At 37.4% G+C, this 24,612-nt stretch overlaps 1 protein-coding gene across 2 annotated transcripts; it reads right to left on the reverse strand.

Annotated features, from left to right (window-relative positions):
• Positions 1 to 4,490: 4,490 nt before the first annotated feature.
• HEMK2 (HemK methyltransferase 2, ETF1 glutamine and histone H4 lysine) lies at positions 4,491 to 16,312 on the reverse strand. Of its 2 annotated transcripts, XM_019729874.3 has the most exons (6): positions 15,917 to 16,258; positions 13,856 to 13,942; positions 13,058 to 13,148; positions 9,689 to 9,772; positions 6,365 to 6,506; positions 4,491 to 5,341 (listed from the first exon to the last, which is right to left on the reverse strand). In XM_019729874.3, exons 1-6 carry the CDS (start codon positions 16,063 to 16,065, stop codon positions 5,235 to 5,237), a joined length of 660 nt encoding a protein of 219 aa, XP_019585433.2. In that variant the 5' UTR covers positions 16,066 to 16,258; the 3' UTR covers positions 4,491 to 5,234. The 2 variants fall into 2 exon arrangements, with proteins under 2 accessions (XP_019585433.2, XP_019585435.2); XM_019729876.3 differs by lacking the exon at positions 9,689 to 9,772 and having other exon boundaries at positions 15,917 to 16,312.
• Between the last annotated feature and the right edge of the window lie 8,300 nt (positions 16,313 to 24,612).

The following is a 24,612-nucleotide window of genomic DNA, read 5'->3' on the forward strand; positions in this document are numbered from 1 at the left end:
TCTGGCCAATGGAATGTGAAATGATTTATGCTACTTCCAGGACTGGCTCATAAAAATCTCCCATGCATGATCCACCATTCATTTGTCCTCCCCCCCCCCCCCCCATAACCGTGTTGGCTTAGAAGCTGAATGTGATGGTGTATAAAATAGAAGAATCTTGCCTGACTCTAAAGGATTGAGTGGCACAGAGTACTCTTCACCCACTAGAGAAACACATTAGACTATAAAATGAGTAAGCAATAAAAAAAAAAAAAAAACAACCTTGAACTGTGTCTCACTAATAAAGAACTTAGCATATTGAAGTTTTTTGATAAAATACATGGTTTTGGTTTAGTCTTTTGGGTAATGAGGAGAAGTGAGGAAACTGATACCAGAAACTGGAAACATGATAACCTATGTTAAACATTGACAAAACAACTAGTAAAACTGTAACCAGTAATATTTAAGTACCAGCTGAGCTTTAAGGAAAGAGGTTATAGTGGATGTTGAGTATTATTGACTGTATTTGGCAAGGTGTTATAGGAAAAAATAGACCAGTTTATAAAAATCATGGGAAGTCAGAGTATAAAAATGCAAGATGACGAATGAATGAAAAATCTGACAGCTTCTAGATCCCAAATGTAGAATAAATAGACTTATTAAAATCAAATTAAGAATGTTATCTTCCCATCCAATTCCCTCCCCCCCCTTTTTTTTTTGAAAGAAAGGCATGAGTATGAAAAAGTAAAGATACAAAGCACTTTTGAGACCTATGTCTAGGATAAAATAAACTCGATGTAGTGATTGGCATATGAGACTGTCAGCAAATGTATCAGAAGCCTACTAAATTTTTAAGGAAATCTATTGTCAAAGGAACCCAGAGCCTAACCCCCCCAAAACAGACCTTGTGACTCTTGAATGTACCTTAAAACAACCCTTGGGCAGGAAACCGACAGCAAAAATTTTCCAGTCCCCAAGATGCTCTAGCCATTGGAATGTGGACAGAAGTGATGTTTGCTACTTCCAAGACTGGGCCATAAAACTTTCCCATGCACGAGCCTCCATTCTCTTTTCCGTTCCTTGCTTACTTAGAGGTTCGATGCTGTATGTCCTGTTGGCACCAGATAACACCCATCTCAAACGTGGCCAAGGGGAAAAGTAGACAAGGCAGAGCTGAATCCCAGAGAACAATGATTGAGAATTGTTCCCAGAGACCACAAGCTGCTAGTGCTCTACAGCGTCCTTTTATTTCCTCTTCTTCCTGAAATGGCTGAATTAATTGTGCAGACGTTGGCAATTAGGTTGGGGTCTTATGTCAGAGTTCTGGTCAATGTAATAAAGGAGGAAGTGAGGGAAGCCATTCATAAAACCAGCCCCTAAAAATCTCCCATCCTCGGAAGTTAATGTTGGAGATGGCAGCATCGCAAGATGGCAGGATTCTGGGTTCCTGCCCAACTCCATGGAATACAGCCCCTCCTGTCAACCCCCTCCCCACAACCATTCTGGACCGTGACCTCAGCAAACAATAAATTTATTTTCTTAAGCAATGGAGACCTCTTGGGGTTGTTACAGCAGTTATCTTACCCTTACTAATAATACTACAATCTCCCTCTGCCTCCCTCTCATACAACATTTGTGATTACATCTAGGACCACTTGAATAATCCACGATATTCTCCCCATTTCAAGATCCTTAATTTAGTCACCTCTGCCAAGTTCCTTTTGCTTCGTCAAGTTTCACAGGGTTGAGAGGATTAGAACGTGGCTGTCTTTAGGAGCTATTGCTCAGCCTACCACATGCACATATTTAATTTAAATTAAGTAATATCTTTACCTCCTGAGATGTTTTTCCTGAAATACATCTTTTAAAATTTTCTTTATTGAAGATCTCTTGTTGGTAAACTTCCTCATTTGTATCTATGAATGTTACTTTTTAAAACCTCATTTGTGAGTTTTTCTGGGAACAAACAGGTCGACCCATTATTCTCAACATTTTCAAGATGTTTTTCCACTGGCTTCTAGCTTCCATTGTTGCGGTTTGAGAATCTGTTGTTATTTTAAGTATCATTCTTTTATATTAAAGGGACAAATGGTATTTTGTGGTTTGTGGGCCACCTGGTTTCTGTGGTCTCTGGTGCAACTACTCAGCTCTGCCAGTGTAAGCCAAGAAGCCCTAGGCGATCTAGTCAGTGAGTGGGGAGGGCTGTGTTCTGACATTTTAGTTACAGAAAGTTTGCCAGCCCCTGCTTAGCAGTGATTTCCCTTTGCCTTTTAAGATCTCTGCTTTTGGTGTTTTGTGGTTTTACTGTATGTCCAGGGGTGGATTTCCCTTTATCCTGTTTATGCTTCCAGAATCTATGAGTAGCTTCTCTGTAAAGTCAATTCAGGAAAAATTATTAGCCATTATGTTTCAAAATATTTCCTCTTATATTCTTTCTGGGACTCTTGTTTTGCTACACCTTGTCATTCTATCCTTCATAATCATTAAGTCTCTTTAGATCTGTTTACTCTGTCCTTGGTGGTTTTTGATTTGGGGAATTCTAGTTCTCATTTTTAAAAATTGCCTTGAATTTGTTCTTTCCAGATAGTATCTTCTTGTGTGCTTTATGATTGTTAATTGTTCAAACATTTCCAACAATCTGTAATCTGAATACAACAGTTCTATTTATATTCCTTAGGTGTCCAATTCTGTTGTTTTCTGTTCTTACTGATTGTAGTTTTACTTCTTGGTGATCAATGTGTCTAGATACTTTTAATGTTAATTTTTTCGTGTTAATGTTGTTACTCCACACAGATAATATAAATCCTACAACAGAGTGTGTAGCATAGAAGAGGGATTTTATTTCTCATAGATTGTTACTTTTTCTTTCTATTCAAGGTCCAAAGTTAATTTTTTGCTGCTTTCCTTGGGTGAAATGATGTTTTACAGGCCCTCTTTTTAAAATATTTAACAGCTTTTTTTAACACTGAAGGAGCTATATTTGCTGCTGTCTTGCATAAGGCTCCTGGCCACAGTTCTTATTGATCACCAGGGCATTAGCATCCACTTTTCACACTAGTATTCTTTCCTTGGTTTGTAATAATATGCTACTTCCCTGTCTTTGGCCACTGTTTTAGTTTGCTAGTGCTACCATGACAAAATACCACAGGCTGGGTGGCTTAAACAAGACACTTACTTTCTTACAGCGCTGGAGGCTGCAAGTCCAAGATCAAGGTGTTGCCAAGTCCATCTTCTCCCGAGGCCTCTCCTTGGCTTGCAGATAGCTTCCTGTCTCATATGGTCTTTCCTGTGTGCAAGCAGCCCTCGTGTGTCCCTTTCCGTCCTATCTCCTTTTCTTATAAAGACACCAGTCAGACTGGATCAAGGCCCACCTTAGTAACCTCATTGGAACTTAATTATCTCTTTAAAGTCTCTGTCTCCTGTACAGTCACAATCTGAGCTACTGGGGGTTAGGGCTTCAACATAGGAATCGGGGGGGTTCACAATTCAGTCCATAACAGTTGTAATACGTGAAGTTTTTGGGTGTCTTTTATGTAGCATTTCTCTGTTTTTTAGTCTCCTATGTCGCTAGAAGTCCTCTATGCTAATCGTAAAGTGTTTCAAACAGTTACTGAAAAGTATTCAAGACCCAATTCCAAATTATGACTAAAAGCCCATAATAACATTCTAAGGTTTTTTTTATCTTTTTTTTCCCGTCCTGGGATATAAGAGGTTATTGAAGATTTCAGATGGTACTATTTCTGGGAAAGGGAATCCATTTACAGGTATCACATTCAAGTAAATACTAATTTTGACACTTTTGCTGCTGAAAGAAGCATAAGCAAATGGATAGAAAGCTTTTGAAGTCAGATCTGTGTATGAATGCTGCCATACTGGCTTTACCTTGTATTACTGTGCTGCTTTCAACAAGTTATTTAACCTTTCTGAACATCAAAGAAAGATAATTCCACTCTTTCTGTAGATTGTCCAAAGGGTTAAATGACAGCGCTAGTAAAAGCAATAGTTCTAAAATTTGGCAGGCTTAAGAAATACTGGAAAGAATGTTTTTAAAAATACAGTTTTTGTATCTGTTCAGCAGAAGACTCCATGTGTCTACGGTGGGGTTTAGGAGTTTATAATCCTCAAAAGCTTCCACAAGTGATTCTGATTCTCAGGTAGCCAAATACAAAGTAAATTTTGGATTCCTCTCACTCTGGTCCTACACAGTCCTGCTCATTGATTTTGAATGGTGCAGAAGTTATGGAAGAAGAGGTTTCTAAATTTAGTAAAGGTAATTTGACATGTCTTGAAAGACACATGCAAACTTTTTAAAAAGGTGATTAACTTAAAAGTGGTGAGTTTATATACAATTCTTGATCTAAGAAAAATGTACAGCAGTTTACAACATATATGCAAGAAGAAAACAGAAATACACGCTAAAGGATAAAATGTAGGAAAAAAATCTCACCTGGGAGAAGAATGGACGCAGAAGGCATGCTAAGTAATAGAATTAAGACAATAAGCAAGTGAAAGTAAATTAAAAATTTTTTTTAATAAAAAAGTTAAAAAAATTATACAAGTAATAACATTTTGTGGTAGCAAATGCTACCACAAAAGAGTGAAAATTCCTCCATTCCCACCTGGTATCTTCTGAGACTTCTTATATACACATACAAACCTACCTTCAAAAATATACATATAGGATACTACTGTTTTGCAACTTGTTTTTTTTTGTGTGTCTGTCTCAAAGTACATCATGGCCCCCTTATGGTTCAGTATACACAAATCCTACTCATATTTAATAGCTGGATGTCACTCAATTCAGTGACATGGATATACTGTAATCTGTTTTACCAGTCCCTTTACTGATAGATGGTTAGGTTGACTTCCTTGTTTTGCTATAACAGACAATGCTGAAATGAATATCCTTTCATATATAAATCCTTTCATATATAAAATGAAATTATATATATAAAATATATGTATTTACTAGCATTTATGCAAATATTTCTGTAGGTTTAATTCTTGAGGAAAAGAATGCCCAACCCTTCCACCATTTTCTATGTAACATTATTTCTGACAATTTTACTTGTTAACAAGAAATGACTTTAGTTTTGAAATATGCGGAATACATTCAGTTTCTATATCAATACCTATATATATCTATATATCTATATTGTTCACATGTACTCAATATAATATGTATTCATATGTATATTCAATATAATATATTCATTATGTAGACATTCCATATAATATAGAGCACATACTGAATATTAGGACTTGGTGAATTTTAGGACTGAAAGGATTTCTTGTCCTGCTTGCCTGGAAAGTACTGTAGTCCCATGTAGACCTTCCATCTTCATTGTTTTCAAAATTTCTTCTAAAATGAAAATTACAGCAAAAGGTAAAATCCAATTAAATAATTTGGTGAAGTGTGTATAATCACTAAACAATTTAATAAATGATAAACATAGAGTGTACAAATTCTGTTCATCTGAGAAAACAATGAATACCAAGTTAAGTTTCTACTAACATGAACTTGGGTGTCAGACGGGAGCACTTTGTATTTTCAAGGTGTTGCTGAGAACTCTAATCAGAATGGCCTGCTTTGTACTGGTAGCCCACTCTGGACTCAATAGAAACATCAATTATACTTATTATTACAGCAGATAATTAGTATTTTAGTTGCTTGGCTCCAACCTCTGCTTTATATCCTCCTTTTTGGATAAAAGTATCAGTGAAGGTATGGGCGAATTGTACAGTAACACTGCACAGTAGTAGTAAATATAAAGTAGCTTATTTCAGGAGTACTGAAAAAGGCAAAACCTTACTTTTTATAAACAACACTAAAATGACTGAACTAAGAAAATGGAGTTGCAAAAAAACCCCAAAACCTAGTAATCATGATGTAATTGATTGATGTAATCATGGTGTAAGATAAAAATTAAACTGAGGTATATAGAAAAAGAGAAGAAAGACTATGGTCAATTTAGTTACAAAGGAATCTGGAAACTAAGATACAACAGTCTATACCATGAGATAGCTTTCATGATAAAACTTCAGATGGACTAAAGAGGATGTAGCAGAATTGTCAAGGGCATGAAGACTAGAGATGGAAAAAAAATTAACAATATTGAGGGTGAGGTGCTGGAAGAAGAAATTGTATATTTTGCATTTGAATATTAGTTTATGAATTGGGAAAACTGCCCCCCCCCCAAAGAGAATACTTTACAAAAAACCCAAATCTAAAAAAAATCCCTCTCTCAACATGTGTTGGTCTATATTAGTTGTCAGTGATTATAGTCATAACATCCTAGGTTACTTTATAAATTACGATCTTTGACATTATTAACTTCTGATTTTAGCAAAGTAAATTATTAAAAGATAAACTGGCCTGTATTACCTGGATTGTTTTCTTTAATGGTAACTAAATAGAATAACCCTCTTTGTGAGAGGAGATCTGGAACCAGTGGGAAGAATCTGTCCATGACCTCACGACCTTTTCTGCCACCAGCCCAAGCTGCCTCAATTCCGTGACTTCCTACCTGTGACCAGTAAGAAAGAATGTTTTGACTCATTACGTTTAGAATGAGAAACTGAATCTTTTTGACAAGTAACGTTCACCATAACGTTCACCGAACAAGTATATATTTTGTATTACTACTGTCCAGGAGGCAGTGAAGTTTCATCTGAGCCCCACCATTTCTTAGCTTTGTGACTCTGCGTAACTTTATCTTTGTGAATTAACTCTCCCTTATCTGTAAAATTAGAAAAACAATAGTTTCCAACTGTAAAATTAGAAAAATGATAAAAAATTACTTTGTCCACTATTAGAAAAAAGTGACGAAATATAGTTCTAAAACAGTGCCCTATACATATTATTAAAGGCTTAATAATAGTTACTATTAATACAATGCGTATATTGAGAGACAGGTAATTCTTAACATAGAACAACTGGAAGAAAATGGGAAGCTTGTATTGTAAGAGATTTACTTTGCAGAAACAAAGTTTCAAAACATCTCACTGCACCTGGATGTCTCTAGATTACTTAAAGTATGAATCACATAGACCATTTTTAGGAATCCATTTATCACATTTTTTCCGATAACAATCTAATTATTTTGTAGACACAAACCCATGAGAGTTTATACAGCATTAAAAAATCTTTAGATCCTTACCATTGTATATTGTTTTCAAAACTAAAGAGTATTTTGAAGAAATCACTCAAAAATAACTAACCCTAACACAAGTATTTTCTTTATTTCCTTCAGTGGTTTTTGTCCGTATTTTAAATTATTTATATACAATCATGACTTCTGCTTTTATTCATTTAACGTGGCATATGCTTCCTTGCTATACTTATAACCATATAAATTTTACAAATAAGAGAAATGTTTATAGACTAGCTTTAAAAAAAACTGCACTTTTCCCTTTTACTGTTTTGCTTTTGAGCTCCTCCCCCATGTACACACACACTCACACACATTTTTCTTTTTTGTTCATGTTTTACAAAGATAGGATTATATTGTACTTTCCTACCTATATTTTGCTTTTCTCACACAGTACTTTATGGAAATCTCTTCATCTAGCATAGTTCTAATTTGCTCTTTTAATAACTATAATATTTTATGGTGCAAAATTATCAAATCTTAGTTAGCTATTGATGGGCATTCAATGTGTCATTTGCTTACATTTTTGTATGTATTTAAGTTATTCCCATACTTATCATAGGTTTCTTAATACAACTTTCCACAAAATTAGTCATATTAGGAAATGTATCAGTTCCTGTTTTTGTCAAAACTTTCCTCTAGCAGACTTCCCATTTCTGGCATTCTTATAATTCCTTCTTTTTCTGGGGTACTTGTCTTCCTCTTCCTTGGTTTACTCCCCCATTCTCTGGATGTTTCATCAGGGAAAGTGGTCTGTGGAGACAGCGTATGGCGATGGCAGCTTCTGAAAGCCTGTCTCGCATTCTGCTCCAGTATGGACCAGGACCCGTGTGCTGGACCCTGTTTACACGCCGCCCCAGCGAGGCTCAGCCAGGTGTATGTGCTGGCACCAGAGATGCCCTTCCAGGAAGATGGGCTGGCACCAGCCACATTCTCACAGGCCACAAAAGGGAGGTTTCTATCCTCATGAGGGAGGGGTCGTGTTGGTTGACTGCTATGTCAGCTCCTGACCCTTCGTAGGTCACAGGCACAAACCATGAGCACCTAACCTGTTTCTGGATATTCTCGTGAGTACAGCCACAACTCTGTGTACAAACTCCTACGATATTTTGTGACTCCTGCATCTATCCTCTGAGTCTCTTCTTTTACCTTTATGATTTCCTTCTGATTTTCTTCATGCCCTATACACTGAAATATTTTTTTGCATTTGGTTTTCAGACCACTGATTCAAGTCTTGAGAGAGACCACATTCTTTTCTCATTCATTTCCTTAGGTTTTACTTTGTAAAACATGTTTTTATGCTCCAGGAAATCTCTGTTGTGCTGCACTTGGACCCTGCTCTACAGCTAACTTCTTGGCTCACAGGAATTGTGACACTCGCTGTCCCTGTTGGGACAGTGACAGAGCCCAGGCCGCCCACACTCAGTCATCTCCGGAGCCCTGGCCCCGGTAAGGCTCAGGAGACGCAGGCACAGAGCTTAGTACCCGGCATATGGGAGAAGGGAAGCCCACCCGTGTTCCCATGTCCCCAGAGGCTCCTCTTCACCCACTAGTCTTCCCAGTAGTTTGTAGAACTGATAGGCCATGATTTACTTAACTGTTTCTCTTCTGTTGCATATATAGGTTCATATTATATGCCACCTTCAATAAAGAAGCAATAAACAATTTTGTGAATTTCAATATTCTATTGTTGAATGATTTCCTTAAATCAGATCTCAAGTACTGAGATTACTGGACTGCAACATTTTTATCATTCTTGAGACTTATTCCCATGGTGCTTGTAGAGAGTTGTATTAAGTTCCACTTCCCTCAACTGCTGTTCACATTATGACAATGACTTTCCTTCTCATATGACTTCACGAGTCAGCAGAGTAACAGCTTCTTAGCTGCTTAACAGCCATTAGTAGCAACAGCAGCTAAACAGGCCTGCCCCATCTTGATAGACATGAATACAATGCTTATCAGCCTTGCCAGAGAATGATCATCGAAGAATAAAATAGGTACAATTCAAAGGAAAGTTAGCCTTAGTCCATTATTAAAATGTCTGCCTTGACCATTCTCTCTTTAAATTGGGAAATGGTTCATATGCTTTACCGCTTTAATACGAGATTTTTAAAATCATACATTTCAAGGTGAATCTTTCCCCCACCTGAAATGGGAATTGGTTCCCCACCCCCACTCCTGATAAAACCCATGAAAGAGGGAACCTGAGACTTTCCGAAAGAATTCCTTTGTCAATTTAAGGTTTAAGTTCGATTAAAAATATTTTGTTTTGCAAATTTGTCATTTATAATGAAGGATACGTGTGCCCGCACACACACACAGATTTAAATACCATGGCCTGATTTGGATGGGGTTTTTAAGGAAAGATTTGGGTCAGCTTGGATATCCATTTTAGGTTCCTTTCCTACGTCTGCCAGTAGTACCCAATCACAATTTGGAGTAAAATCAGAGCAATTTGTCTTAATCAGCAGCTGACTGATGTGTCATACGATGAAATTCATTTGACTTCAGAAAGAAAACAGAAAATATTAACAATTAAGTTTAGTTCTATGTACCTCTTCAGGTGGAGTCACCACATAGGGGGGATTAAACACCAGCAGATCGACTTTTTCCTTCAATCTTGGCAGCAAGCCTTTGACCTAAATGTTCAACCACAGTCAGACTTTTAAGCCAGAGTACACATTCAATCAATCTTTAAAAATATGTCTCGTTTTTACAAAAAAAAAAAAAAAAAAAGTGTCAAAAGGCCACACTAATAAACGGAAATAGAGATAAATATTCTTACATTTTTATGCAGTTAAAGATGATATGAATTTACCTAAAAATAAACTATCAGAATGAAAATAAAATGCTCAGGGAAGTCTCCTCTCTCCAACAGCTCATATGTTTACACTCTGGGTTCACTTGTAGAAGATGAAATAAGGAGGCCAGCTCTCATTTTGTAACACATGTTCTACACAAACCTGTGTACAACTTGAAAGCTACAGCCTCTAACTTAAACATTTATTTTCTTTAACCAAGAGAAATGTTTCATGAGGTGACAGAAAACATCAGGAGATGGATTTTTTTAAAATTTCTATTTAACTATTTGCAAATTGTATTGACTGAAAACAATGAGATATCAAAGAAAGAATTGGAAATACTGAGAAGAGACACTGAAAACATCAGTTATTATTTTTTTTGTCATTTTATAAATCTTTAAACTGAGTACAATTTTCTACTGAACAAGAAGAAAAATGTCTTAAAGTATATTTAGGGTAAAATGCCACTTAAAGTATTCCTTTGATTGAGTTAAATAAATATTTTAAAAACCATGTTTGATTATTATCCTATACCTTCACAAGCACTATAAAGTGAAAATACTGTGTCAGGATGAGTTCTCACCGTAAAGACATTTCCTTCAGTTACCTCTTGATACTGACTCTTACCCATGAATTTTGAGCCTGTATCTTGAGATGGAATATTGACATATCTCAAGGCAGGCAGTGTCCAAAACTATTCTGTTAACATTTTCATAATTCTTCGCCATCTGCACAGTTACATACCATTATTTGCTGGATATTTTTCTTTAAATGGACCTTTATTTGCTAAATGAATTTGCTTTAAAGGGAGACTTACTATGGAAAATCACTATTACATTCTGGACTACAAGAATAAATGCAATATAAATGAAAAAATGATACTGTTATAGTTACTGTTGCCAATCTGAGAGTGACCCAGACTCGTTTTCTCTTTGTCAAAAGGGCGTTTCTAAGCTTATAAAAGATGTTAAAGAACAACACCAAACAGACCTCATTGATGCAATCAGACTGGACAAAACAAAATTAAAGAGGGAATAGCTTTAACATTATGTGATTCAAAGTTATTTAATACTCAGCCATACCATCTAAGTATTGGGCATATCATGGGGCCACTTACAAATATTGTGAAACTGCCTTTGAATTTCCATTTTACCTAGTTTTCTAAAAGCAATTCCATTTTTATTATCTTCAGAAGCCTGCTAACTATGCAGTTCAAAGAGAACACAGGAGTACTACTGTACTACTACTGAAGAGATGTTTACAAAGATAAATTTTCTTTCTCATTTAAAAAGAGAAAAGAATACCATTTGGGGGAGAAGTAATTCAGATGTATGTAAGTAGAAAGGTGACTAGGTAATCTGCTAGTAATGACATTGGAAAGTGAGGAAATATATTTGAAAAAAAAGGAAAGCTTTGTTTTTAATTCCGTAAAGATACTAAGTTTCTCAAATTATAAAAAGAAATCCAAAATGTAATTTTGCAGAAATCTTGACAGCAAACTAGAAAATAATTTGCTTTGTAACTTTGTGATGGCCCTGAGGTACTATATACTGATAATCATTGTGGCATTGGATTTTACATACAGAAAAAATTGACGTTCAACAAATAGAAAATTTTGGCATTATAAAGAAAATGGATTTAAAGAAGAAAGTCATAGTGGACTGGATATAAAGTCTGATTACAGGCATCCTTCACCCGAATATTGAATCATCCATATTCAGATTTTGGATAGCCTCAGAGCATTGGAACATATCCACGAATTGAGAAGTAAGCAAAACAGGCCTCTGACAAGAAAGTTTAAAATCCACACAGCAAAACGCATATACTTGACTCATCTGAGAGGCACTTATTCAGCCCCTTAACTCTTAGTTTAAATACAAATCTAAATTTGGACCTCTAGATTTGGATTCATATGGTCTCGACTTAAATTCTGGATTTCTCATTTAATTATGTGTCTTTCAAAAATGTACCTCACCTAAGCTTCCACCTCTGTTAAAAAAATTCTGAATTTCTTCTATCTTTAAAGTTTTACTGTTCTATCAAAAACAGTTAATACTAATTACAGCTATATTAAAGAAACCAGTTAAAAAATTTAAAGAGCAAAATCACCAAATTGATCTCATGTCAGTCACTTGAATACCTTTCTTGATAATCTAGTTTTTAACAGTAGTAGCAACTTCTAGTAATATGTAAAGAATTTCTTACACCTTTGGCCTAATTTCTTTTAAGCTGCAAAACCATTTGTGAATTTAATAAAGCAGAAAAGCTAAACAAAAACATTTATCAGTATAAGACTACAGGTCAAGAAATACTGAAGACATTTTATATGCAACTGAAAAATGTATGATATATAACTTAAAATAAAATGACGATTTTGTAGTCATTTGTTGCTGTCACCAGCCCAGGGCCCACTCCCCATTTCTTCTGATTACTTCTCCTTCACTTTTTCTTTGGGGAAGCTCTACCTCTCTCATTCTCAAGCCAAGTGGTTTGGAGAAGATTTATCCCAACCTAGGGGCGGGAGGGGGGGGGGACACGAAAACACAGGCCTAAGTCAATCTTTTCCACATTCCAACCCCCCTGGCCAAAGTGGGAGACTGAGAGACATAGGCACATTACCCAAATTGATCCAAACTATACACATTCTGGGGCTTCTGCTAGATTAACTGAGTAGAAAGTTTCTTTCCATGGGGTGGGGGAGAGGGGGTGCTGAGGAGTAAGATATAGACACGCAAGTATCTTGTTACCAGGAAAGGAAAGACTGCCTAGGAATAGAGCCACTAGAGAGAAATTCAGACCTAAGAAAAAGATGGCTATAACATCATTTGAGTTCCTAGAGCCAGCTGTGCCTGAAGCCACCCACTCTTTTTATTTAAGCCAGTTTGAACTGGATTCTCTGTCATTTCTGACAGAAAGATGTCTGATCTATACAAGCCAATAGACATTCCCTGTGAATTGTAAACAAGAAGGATTACATCAGTCAAGAATTTACTTTATAAACTATGGGGTATACTGTTTAGTGGGTTAAAAGTTAAGTAACCACTCAAGTTTCTTTGACCTAAATCATTTTGACCTTATTTGAAAAGGAAATTAATTATTATTAGGGAAAGATTCATGGCTCACCAAATCTGTAACTATGGGTTCAATGTGAACTTTGTTACAACGTGCTGTCTCCAGGGTACAAGCCGCTGCCTTAGGGTTGATGTCAGTGCAACTATAAACAGAAAAGAAAGAAGAGACAAATCTGTTACTGAAAAATTCAAGGAATGTTCCATTCCTTTTACATAAAAAAGATTTAGAAAAAAAAATTGAATGTTTTAATGGCAAATAAAAAAGATTTGTTATATTGATGAAAAAGACTGTTATACTGATATGATGTGCAAGAGTAGAATACGTATAACTGCACACACATCTGAAAAAATTTATTAAATTATGAATCTAATGAAGGAATACTATGCAGCCACCAACAATGAAATTTAAAAGGAATTTTTGAAAGGAAAATATTCATGGTACTATTAAATGAAAAACAGGAAATGAAAAATAAAACTTAAGGCAACTAGTTGGATCATGTGTGGTAAAATTTATAGGGATTTTTATCTTTATAATTTCTATATTCTCAAATTTTCTAAAAAATAATTTTAGTAACTTTCAATTTTTTCTGATAAATTATTTACATAAAAGAATTCAAACTTAGAGATTGACCTAAAATTCTTATGCTGCTTCTATAATTACATAGTCTGATAACACTTCTGAACAGGCAGTTATAATTTTTAGGGAAGCTCATTTGCAATCTGAGTCCTTACTATACTTCAACACTATCAGATACATAGTATCTACTTACAAAAATGATTTCATTCAAGCAATATTTATAGTACTTGTATCTCTGGAAGAGGTGAATGTGTTTGATATTCTTACACTTACATGTACAAAGCCTGAGGACCTATCATGGAGGCCAGGAATGCAGATACCACTCCAGACCCTGAACCTACTTCCAGGCATATTTCCACTCTAAAACAAAACAAAACAAAATAATATTAGTACAGTAGGATTAAAATACACATCACAGAAAATAACTCTCATGCTACTTGTAATCTATGTTTCTCCAGCACTATCACTCACCTATCAATCACCTGCAATCTATGGAAATATAAATGTATAAATAAACTAATGTCCCACAACTACTTTATGTTCATTTAATATTGCATTCATTCAAAATTGTTAAAATTTGGGGTAATTTAAGTCCATAAAATAGTAATATAATAAATGGCTTTCAATTAATTTCTACAAAACATTACATAAAAACTATGGAATTATGTTAATTTAGGGTTGGAAATTTTAATATGAAAGCCATCACCCCTTTCCACAAAGAGATCCTAGTTTAGTATCTCTTAAAATGATAGGGTTAGTATTATTACAATACTTATTTACGAAAGACATTTCTCTATCATTTAAAAGTATAACAACCCATCATTATATCTGAGGGAAAGAAAGTTCCCCCATTCTATGGATAATAGATTTAGAGCATCAAAGAAATTTCATATTTGTACAGCTATGTATGCACTGAATTTGGAAAATACTGAAGTATCTGATCTCAGAATATTAATAATTTTAAGAATGCTACTGAATATATTCTTCATTCCACTGTATTTTTGTCCTTCAATTAATTTCCTTGCTTATAATCTTACATATACATCAAAAGCACCAATTATCTCCATTACAAAGTTTGATGGGATTTAGGGGTCTCTTAACACCTAACTCCCCAAACTATCCAACAACAAACTATTTGGGTTTCTAACTTTTGGGACCAGTTCACACATCTGACAAGCTTTTATTATGTTGTACAAAGGTCTGCTGAATCTTTACCGGGTGGCTTCTACTTGAAAATAACTTATCATAGTCTCAGAAATAATTAAAATTCCTAGACCAGAAATATCCCAAACTTGTTAACAAAAGCAGCTCCTTTTACAGCATACTTTGCAATGCAATTTGTGCTTGTAAATCGTTCTGGGATAGCTTGAGAATAAAAGACAAATAAAACAGTGCTGTCCCATCCTATATTCCAGTAAATCCAAAGGTTCCATCATTTACAATGAAAAACTAGTAAGAGTTGGGACATTTTATACATGGAAAAATCTGAGCGAGTTTAAAAGGGATAAATTAACACAAGATAGATCTTTGGCGTCTGACAGCTTTTTTTTTTTTTCATCCTGAGAAAACCCATTTCAAGTCTTGATCTTTAAGTACATCTAATTACCCAAATTCCTTTCATCAAAAAAAATTACAATGTAGGTATTCATTCTTTTTATGTTATTAAAATTTATAGCAAGAATTCCACACATCAGTTTTATTATTTATAGGGTGCTAGGGAAAATTGTCTAGGCTACTTGCTGCATCTATTTACATTTTTTACAATTAAATGAAAAACTCGGTCCTGCTGTCGCATTATCCCCATTTCAAGTGCCCAGCACCCATTTGTGGCTAATGGCTGTTGCTACAGACTTGAATAAGGGGCTACTCGGTGCCTTTAAAAAATACTTCCCCATTCCAGTATCTCACAACCTCGCTTCATTTTTGCGCCCTTCCGTTGCTAGAGGGTGCTTTTATGTACTGAGTCAATTAAATAACGTCACAATGCTTTTAATATTTCTTGATTACACTAATATGCAATATTTCTGAAATGTTGTTTTAAAATGTATTATATTGCTGCTCTTAGAAGTATGTGCATCCTGCCACGATAAGGAGGTATGAAGCTCCTGAGACCAAAACAAGACTTCGGAAAAAGCAGATGGAGCCCTGGCACACTCATTACGTGTGTCTACAGGGAAATCCTCAGTGACGGCATGCTCGTGTCAATCTTTGCTAAGTGGGCTGACACCGCCCCCTCTCCGGGCGGAAAGCGACAGCCCTTTCCATGGCCCTGCTGCCGCTGCCTCTCAGGGACGCTCAAGCCTTCCCCCGCGGGGACGCTCGCCCTCCTCGCACCCCTTGAGCTCGGCCATCGCCGCCTCGAGAGCGTCCAGAAGCAGGAACGTATCCTCCGCAGGCTCGTACACGTCGCTGAAGGCGCCATGGCCTACGTGCCCGTACAATGGCGTGGGGATGCTGGGCGCCGCCATCTTTCTTCTCTCCATCCGACGCACATGCGTCAACACCGCGCATGCGCAAGCGTTCGGACGCTTGCTTGGCAGTAGGGGCGGGGCGCCCGGGGGAGGGTGGCCTCTGGCCTGCTGTCTTCTAGCGGTTTGTCAGTTGATGCTCTTGGAATTTCTAAGTAAACACCTGTATAAACTGTTACACGACTGACATTTGCTTTCTTCTTTAGACTTTAAATTCAGTTTGTGGGTCAGTACCTGACAGAATGCGTCAATTTTTTTTGACTAAGGGGAATGTTTATTGTACATTTAGAAGTTTTCTTCTGTTCCTACTTGCAACGAATTGAAAAAATATATAATGGTTACTAAATTTTACTTTTTATTTATTTTTTACATCATTAAACGTTATACTTTGAGGTTTAAGATTAAAATTTTTTTCTCATTTAATTTTTTAGTTTAGTATATTACAAAAAACATTGCCTTCCAAATGTTGAAGCATGAATGCACTTTTTATTTTTTATTATTTTAACAATTTTTTTTTTGCGATAAAAACACTTAACATGGAATCTAGCCTTTTAATATGAACTGTACAAGACATTATTGTTGACTATAGGTACAGTGTTGTACAGCAGGTCTCTAGAGCTTATTCATCTCATTCAGATGAATAACTCCCCACACCGCCTCCCCCTCAGCCCCTGCAAACTACCATTCCAGTCTGATTTTAGCATGAATGTGCACTTTTTTTAGAAACCTCACTCAAGCAAGATGATGCATTTTTCTTTTAATACACTGCTGAATTTCAAATACTAATAATCTAGCTCTATTTTGTATCAGGATTATGCTATCTTCAGAGGATGAGTTAGGACAGTGTGTCTAGGACATTTGGTAGAATTCAGCCATAAAACTGGCTGGGCTTGGTACCATTGTTAGTGGGTGGTCCTCAGATGTTTTGGGTTATTGTCTATAAGTTTTTAGGCTATTCAGGTATTTGCATTCTTTTTTAGTCAATTTCTGAAATTTCTTTCCCAGTAAAACATGTTGTGGGGACAGAGCCCCAGAAAGTAGTTTACAGGCTCTCGGCCTCATGTGGAAGGGTGCTGGCTCGGGTGGTGAATGGCAGTCGGCTGTGGCTGATTGGCCGTCGGCTGTGGCCGGTTAGCCGATTGGCCGCTGGTATAACTGCTGCGGCTACGAAGGATTGCCGAGGAGCCGAGCAGAGCTGAAGAGAGCGGAAGAGGAGGGCCGAGGAGAGCGGAAGAGAAGAGTCGAGAGAGTGGAGAAGAGTCGAGAGAGTGGAGGAGAGTCGTCGGTCGGTCGGTTGGCAGAAAAGCGGACGGCAGGTCGGCGTCCGGTGGGCCCAGCCTCCAGTGAGACCGTGGTGGTATGGCTCCCCTACCTATGGCTCCGTGGGTGTTCCTTTTCGGCCTCACCATATCCTGCATTCTTGTGTGGGGAGCGGGAGCAGAGACCCCGCAGGCCGCCCCGCCTGAAAGATGGCGCGGCGAGAAGGCCTCCGCGCATGACAAATGGCGCAGCGAGCAGGGTCTCCCGCATGACACATGTTTACGTCTAGTTTTTTTTTTTTTTTTTTTAATTTGAGAAATAAAAATACAGAAAGTATTTGGATTACATTTTTTAAAGTCCTTAGTACCCACCATCTAGAATTGACAATTATTAGTATTCTCATAGTCCCTTAAAACAGTTTTTAAATATCAGAACTATAATATTACAAATGAAATGGACATTCTTTCTGTACTCACCTTCAGTTCCATTTTGTAACCCTCACTCCAAAGTAACTTCTTTCATAGATTTGGGGTGTATCCATCTAATCCATGTTTTTATGCTTTTACAATCATATATTCATAAATAACATGTAGTTTATGTGTTTTCAAATTTGTATAACTGGTACCTGGTTGGACATACTGTTCTTTAAACTTTTTCATTCAACATTATATGAGATTTATGTTTATTTATATATATATGAAGTTAGTTTACTTATTTTAATTGCCATATAGTATTTTATTCTTTGAAAATATGAAATATTTTTCTATCTGAAATAGATAAATATCCATTTTCACTATCATGCACAACACTGTAATTAACTTTCTTAAATGTGTTTTTATCTAATCTTGTACAAAATTTTTCTGGGATTCAACCCAGAATAGATCAGCAGGACTGTAGTGTTACACAATTTCAATTTTACTGTTTAATTGCTAATTGAGATTAGGCATGTGTTCGTATGTTCATCATTTGAGTTTCTTCCTTTGTGAATTGTCTGTTCATTTTTGCTTATTTTTCCTTTGAAATTTTGTTTTTATTTTCATCAAAGTCGATATCATTTCAGTTTAATAGGCCAAACAGTAATAGATGATTTGTTTTGGAAAAACAGTCCACTCTATTTCTTATGTCTCATTCTCCAGAGATGATCATTTTCAATTTTCAGCTGTTTCTCCAGCCATTTTTTCTATTATCTCTGTATACCAAGGTTATTATATTACTTGATTTCTCAACTTTAGCATTATCTGTTGAGTTCCCATGATAGGAGATAACGTTCTCATGAGAGAAGGCAAGAATTTAATTCTCCTGCTTCCAATAAATAAGTGTAATTGCCAGTCCCCCTCGCCTCATCTTCCCAATATGTTTTTTTACATTACTCAGTCTATATAAATGCTATTCAAAACTGAGCTGCGTATTATGCCAGTTACATTTGCTTTCTTATACAACTTTTTGCTTTTCCTTTGTTGGCTGGCAAAAAATAACTCCAGAAAATCCACCAAAGAACGGTTTATTTGGGAAAAGAAAAAAGAAAACGAAGTCACCCCAGGAGTGTGCAAATGCACACTTCCGACCTGCACTCCAACCGGCTGCCCCCATGTGAAAAAGAAAAGCCCCAATTCCAAGATGGCTATTTTATTTATTAGCATCCCTCCCCCAAAAGTTACAAAGTTTTAACAGGAAGTTAGAACTAGAGAGTTAACACGGGGCCCAGCTCCACCCATAGTCCTCCCAGCTCTATGGTTAAGCATCTTAAGATGCCAGTTCACTTTCATCACCTCGTAGTTAATAATTACCTAGTGTATTAGTTTCTTAGGCCTGCCATAACAAATTACCACAAATTGGTTGCCTTAAAACAACAGAAATTTATTCTCTCATAGTTCTGGAGGCTAGAAGTCTGGAATCAAGGTGACAGAAAGGCTATGCTCCTTATAAAGGCTCTAGGGAAGAATCTTTTCTTGCCTCTTCTCGCATCTGGTGGTTACCAGCAATCGTTGGCCTTCATTGGCCTGCTGCAGCATAACTCCAGTCTCTGCCTTAGTCCACCTATGGCCTTCTTTCCTTTATGTCTGTGTATCTCCAAATCTCTCTTACAAGCACACTAGTCATTGAATTTAGGGCCCACCCTAATTCAGTATGAGATCATTTTAACTTGATTACATCTGCAAAGACCCTAATTACAAAGAAGACACATATGTATAGGGATGGGGATTTTAGGATTTCAGCATATCTTTTTGAGGAACACAATTTAACCCACAAAACCTATTAATAACTACTTTTTCATTTGCATAGTTTTCTGTATATCACAATTTGGAATTCCCCAAATTTCTTCTAATTGTTTACCCCTTGCCCACCCACTAGTCCAATACACTGAACATTAAAAGACACTGAACATTCTGATTATTTCTATTTAATCTATTTAGGGACCAGTATATGTCTGTGGGGTTCATCCCTTGGTTTTCCCTCTTCAGCTCCGTCCTTAGCCTAGCCCTCCTTCTGCTACCAAGATGGCTGCATTATTATAGCTTCACACCACCAAATTCTGTGGAATAGTCTTTTTCAGTTGCTTGCACAAAAGTCCTATCAGTCACTCTTTCTTATTAGCCTCAAATGGATCATGTGCTCATATTTAAATCCATCCTATAGCCAGACAGCTAAAATGATCTTGAGGTCTGGGACGGGGCCTCACCACAACTAGACAGCCAGAAGGGTACCCCCAGAGCAAAACTATGGTGCTAATATGAGTGCTGGTCAAAAAACACAAAATGTCTACTACATGGAAATTTCTCATATATGGTTGGTAATTATTTTCCTCCAGTTTGTTATTGTCTTTACTTTTGTTTACAACATTTTTTGCTATGCAGATATTTAAAAACTATTAAATCTATTTTTTTTTTGTTTCTGATAATTTAAAATATTTTTATTAAAAATATAGCTAACTGCCATGCTCTTAACAACAAGGTTGCTGGTTCGATCCCCACATGGTCCACTGTGAGCTGTACCCTCCACAACTAGATTGAAACAACTACCTGACTTGGAGCTGATGGGTTCTGGAAAAACACACTTAAATAAAAAAAAAAGTTTAAAAGAAATATATATATAACTAACATATAATATTATATTAGTTTCAGGGGTACACCACAGTTATTCAACATTTATATACCTAAAGAAGTGATGACCATGATACATCCAGCAACAATCTGACACCGTACTATGCTATCACAATATTATTGACTATACTCCCCATGCTGTACATTACATCCCCAGGACTTATTTGTTTTATACCTGGAAATTTGGACCTCTTATTCCCCTTCACCTTTCCCCCCTCTTATGTTTTTCAATTACAGTTGATATTAAATATTATTTTATATTATTTTCAGGTGTACAGCATAGTGGTTAGACATTTGTATAAGTTAAGAAATGATCCCCCTGACTAGTCTACTACCCACCTGGCACCTTACATAGTTATTACCATATCATTGACTATATTCCCTATGCTTTACTTTATATCCCCATGACTATTTTGTACCTATCAGTTTGTACTTCTTAATCCCTTCACCTTTTTCACCTTGCACCCCAAACTCCCCCCCTCTATCACCCCAACAAATCTAGAACCCCTCTGACACCATACCTAGTTATTACAATATTATTGACTATATTCGTTATGCTATAACCTACATTCCCATGACTACTGTGTAATAACCAATTTGTACTTCTTAATCCCTTCCCCTTTTTCACTTACTCCGAACCCCCTTCCCATCTGACAACCATCAATATGTTCTCTTTATCTATGAGTTTGTTTCTGTTTTGTTTGTTTGTTTTGTTCTTTAGATTCCACATATAAGTGAAATCACAATGCATCTATCTTTCTCTGACACTCCACTCAGCACAACACCCTCCAGGTCCATCCATGGTACCACAGATGGCATGAATCCATTCCCTTCCGTGGCCAAGCAATTTTCCATTGTATATATGTACCACCTACTCTTTATCCATTCTTCCACTGATGGAAACCCATGTTGCCTCTACATCTTGGCCATTGTAAACAATGCTGCAATGAACATATGGATGCACACATCTCCTCAAATTAGTGTTTAAATTTCTTCAGGTAAATCCCTGGATTGGGATTACTAGGCCCTTCTTTGTCTCTTTTTATAGCCTTTGTTTTAAAGTCTATTTTGTCTGGTATAGTGTTGCTATCCCAGCTTTTTTGTTTGTTTGTTTGTTTCATTTCTATTTGCATGAAATATCTTTTCCCATCCCATTACTTTCAGTCTGTGTGTGTCTTTCAATCTGAAGTGAGTCTCTTGTAGGCAGCATAAGTAAGTGTCTTGTTTTCTTGTCCATTCAGCCCTCCAATGTCTTTTGAGTGGAGCATTTAATCCATTTACATTGAAAGTAATTGTCGATATGTAGCTATTGCCATTTTATTATTCATAAGTTTTATTTTGACTTTTTCTTTTTTTCATCTTAAAGAAGTTCCTCTAAGATTCCTTGTAATACTGTTTTGGTGATGATGGAACTCCTTTAGCTTTTTCTTGTCTAGAAAGCTCTTTATCTGTCCATCAGTTCTAAATGATAACCTTGCTGGGATGAGTAATCTTGCTTGTAGGTCCTTGCTTTTCACCACATTGAACATTTTGTGCCAATCCTTTCTGGCTTGCCATGTTTCTCTTGAGAAATCAGCTGACAATCTTATGGGAGCTCCCTCATAAGTTACTAGTTGCCTTTCTCTTGCTGCTTTTAGGATTCTCTCTTTGTCTTCAACCTTTGCCATTCTAATTGTAATGTGCCTTGTTGTGGGCCTGTGTGGGTTCATCTTGTTTGGGACTCTCTGCTTTTCCTGGACTTGTATGTCTATTTTCTTCACCAGGTTAGGAAAGTTTTCAGACATTATTTCTTCAAATAGGTTCTCAATCCCTTGCTTGCTTTCTTCTCCTTCTGGTACCCCTATGATGTGAATGTTGTTACACTTGATGTTGTCCCAGCGGTCTCTTAAACTATCCTCATTTTTATTTTTATTTTTTATTTTGGATTCTTTTTTTGTTTTTGCTATTCTGATTGGGTGTTTTCTGCTACCTTCTTCTAAATCACTGATTTGATCCTCTGCTTCATCTATTCTGCTGGTGGTTCCTTCTAGTGCATTCTTCATTTCAGTTATTGTATTCTTCACTTCCGACTGGTTGTTTTTTATGGTTTTTATGTCCTATTTTATGCTTGTTATCTCTCTGTTGAAGTTCTCACTAAGTTCCTTGAGCATCCTTATAAATCATTGGTTTGAACTCTGTCTCTGGTAGGTTGCTTGCTTCCATTTTGTTTAGTTCTTTTTCTGGAGTTTTCTCCTGTTGTTTCATTTGGGATGTATTTCTTTGTTTCCTTATTTTGGCTGCCTATCTATTTGTTCCTATGCATTAGGTAGACCTGTTATGTCCCCCAGTCTTGGCCAGGTGGCCATATGTAGTAGGTACCCTATAGGACTTTGGCACAGTCTCCCTGGTCACCTACACTAGGCGTTCCAGGAGTGTCACTTGTTTGGGCTGTGTGTGCCCTCCTGTTATAGTTGAACCTTGGTTGTTATTGGCACATCTGTGAGTGGGATTGACCCTCAGGCTGATTGGCTGTGGTTTGACCATGTCCACAGCTTACAGGCTGCTGTGCAGGGAGCTTACCCCACTGAATGAGATTTGCCCCAGTAGGCTCTGCTGCTTGTTGAGACTGCCCTTTGTATGTGCTACTTTTGGGGTAAATTGGGCGGTGCTCTGCTGTGATCTGAAGCCAACCTCCAAGTATATTGGTTCTGGGGCCTTTTGTGAAGGGCTGTGGTGCAGGCCCAGGTCACCACTGCATGTGACCAGCTGGGACTACCTGGTAAGAGCTATAAAGTAATCTGCCATTGTTTGCTGCCTCTTCTAAACCTGGAGGTGCATGAGAGAGGCCACACTGTGAACTGAGGATGGCTGCCAGTAGCAGTGGGTCTGGGGTAGCTCTGCAAAATGCCAGGACACCCCGAGGCCTGCTGCCACCTACCAGTTCCCTTAAGGTTCAGCCACTGATAAAGCCTTATGTGGTACACATGTTGGGTGAGGCAGGGTCTCAGGGAGTCACTACAGTGGGAAGAGTTGTGGTAACAAGTTAATGTGCATTCTGGTTTGGTGCCAGTGCTGAGTCTGAAGCTACTCATCAAAAGTCTCAGAGCACACCCAGGACAGTTGCCACACCTCCTGGGATCTGTCGGACTCTGATAGTTTTCCAAGAAAGAGTGCAATGTGGGTGGGGCTAGGTGCTCTTGGAGAAAGTACCTCCAGCGATGGGGGAATTGGGTGGGGCGGGCCCCCAGTGAGTAAGTAGAGCGGAGCTGCAGAGCTTACCAGATAAATCAGATTCAGATTTCTCTGTAAGCATATGGAAGGTGGGCTCAACACATTAAAGATGGCAGCCCCTGCCGGCTGCATGGAAGGAGGACCTCCTCCCAGGGAAATGACAACTGTCTTCTAGTCCTCAACCTGAAGCAACACAACTCAGTCTGTCCCCTGTATGTCTCCGACACCGCCTGAGTTACTGTGCCTGTGCTGGAACCCAAGGTGAGTACTTGAGAGCGAGTGAGACTGTGCGCAGGTCCTTTAAAAGGATGTCTGGTTTTCCCACCGCATTCCATCCCCAGTTTTTCACAGCCAGATGTTGTGCAGCTCCTCTTCCCGGCACCTATACTCTAGGCTGGGGAAGCTGGTGTGGGGCTATGGTCCCTCACTCCTCTTGGGGAATCTCCATGGCTGAGATATCCCTCCCAGTTTTCAACCACCACACGGAGGTTTGGAGCCAGCCAGTTTCGTGTCTCCATATCTCCCACCAGTCTGGACATGGTTTCTTCTTTGTATTTTTAGTTATATGACTTCTGTTCAGCTAGACTTCAGGTGATTCTGCAGGTTGAGTGTTCTATAATTTAGTTTTAATTTTAATGTATTCCCAGAAGTATGCAGGCACAGTGTTTATCTACTCTGCATCTTGGATCTCCAAAGAGTCTTTTCTGATTCTTGTAGTGTGTTTTAAAATGTCTTTCCTAGTCTCTGTTCTTGAAAAGAAAATTTATTTTCTGATTTCAAAGTACAAAATCACTAAAGTAACTGGATCTACCTTATTAGTTCTTTAGGTCTTCTAGAATCTTATTTTATATCTACTTGATCTTTTATGCCCTGGATGAGGTGATATTCATTCTACTTGATCTTTTATGCCCTGAATGAGGTGAGGGGTGTGTGTGTGTGTGTGTGTGTGTGTGTGTGTGTGTGTGTGTATCTTACTGTTCTTCTGGTGTTG

The sequence above is a fragment of the Rhinolophus sinicus genome, chromosome 17 (genome assembly GCF_057876585.1).
Source record: "Rhinolophus sinicus isolate RSI-liver-muscle chromosome 17, RSI-T2T, whole genome shotgun sequence".
NCBI classification, from domain to species: Eukaryota; Metazoa; Chordata; class Mammalia; order Chiroptera; family Rhinolophidae; genus Rhinolophus; species Rhinolophus sinicus.

What these genes read in the sequence shown, in the direction of transcription:
- HEMK2 (XM_019729874.3), bottom strand. Translation starts at nt 16,065, where the DNA reads ATGGAGAGAAGAAAGATGGCGGCGCCCAGCATCCCCACGCCATTGTAC. An exon ending in GGTCCTCAGGCTTTGTACAT is followed by an intron (nt 13,149 to 13,855) that starts GTAAGTGTAAGA and finishes TTCTGTTTATAG; the next exon opens with TTGCACTGACATCAACCCTA. An exon ending in TGGTGACTCCACCTGAAGAG is followed by an intron (nt 6,507 to 9,688) that starts GTACATAGAACT and finishes TACTGGTCACAG; the next exon opens with GTAGGAAGTCACGGAATTGA.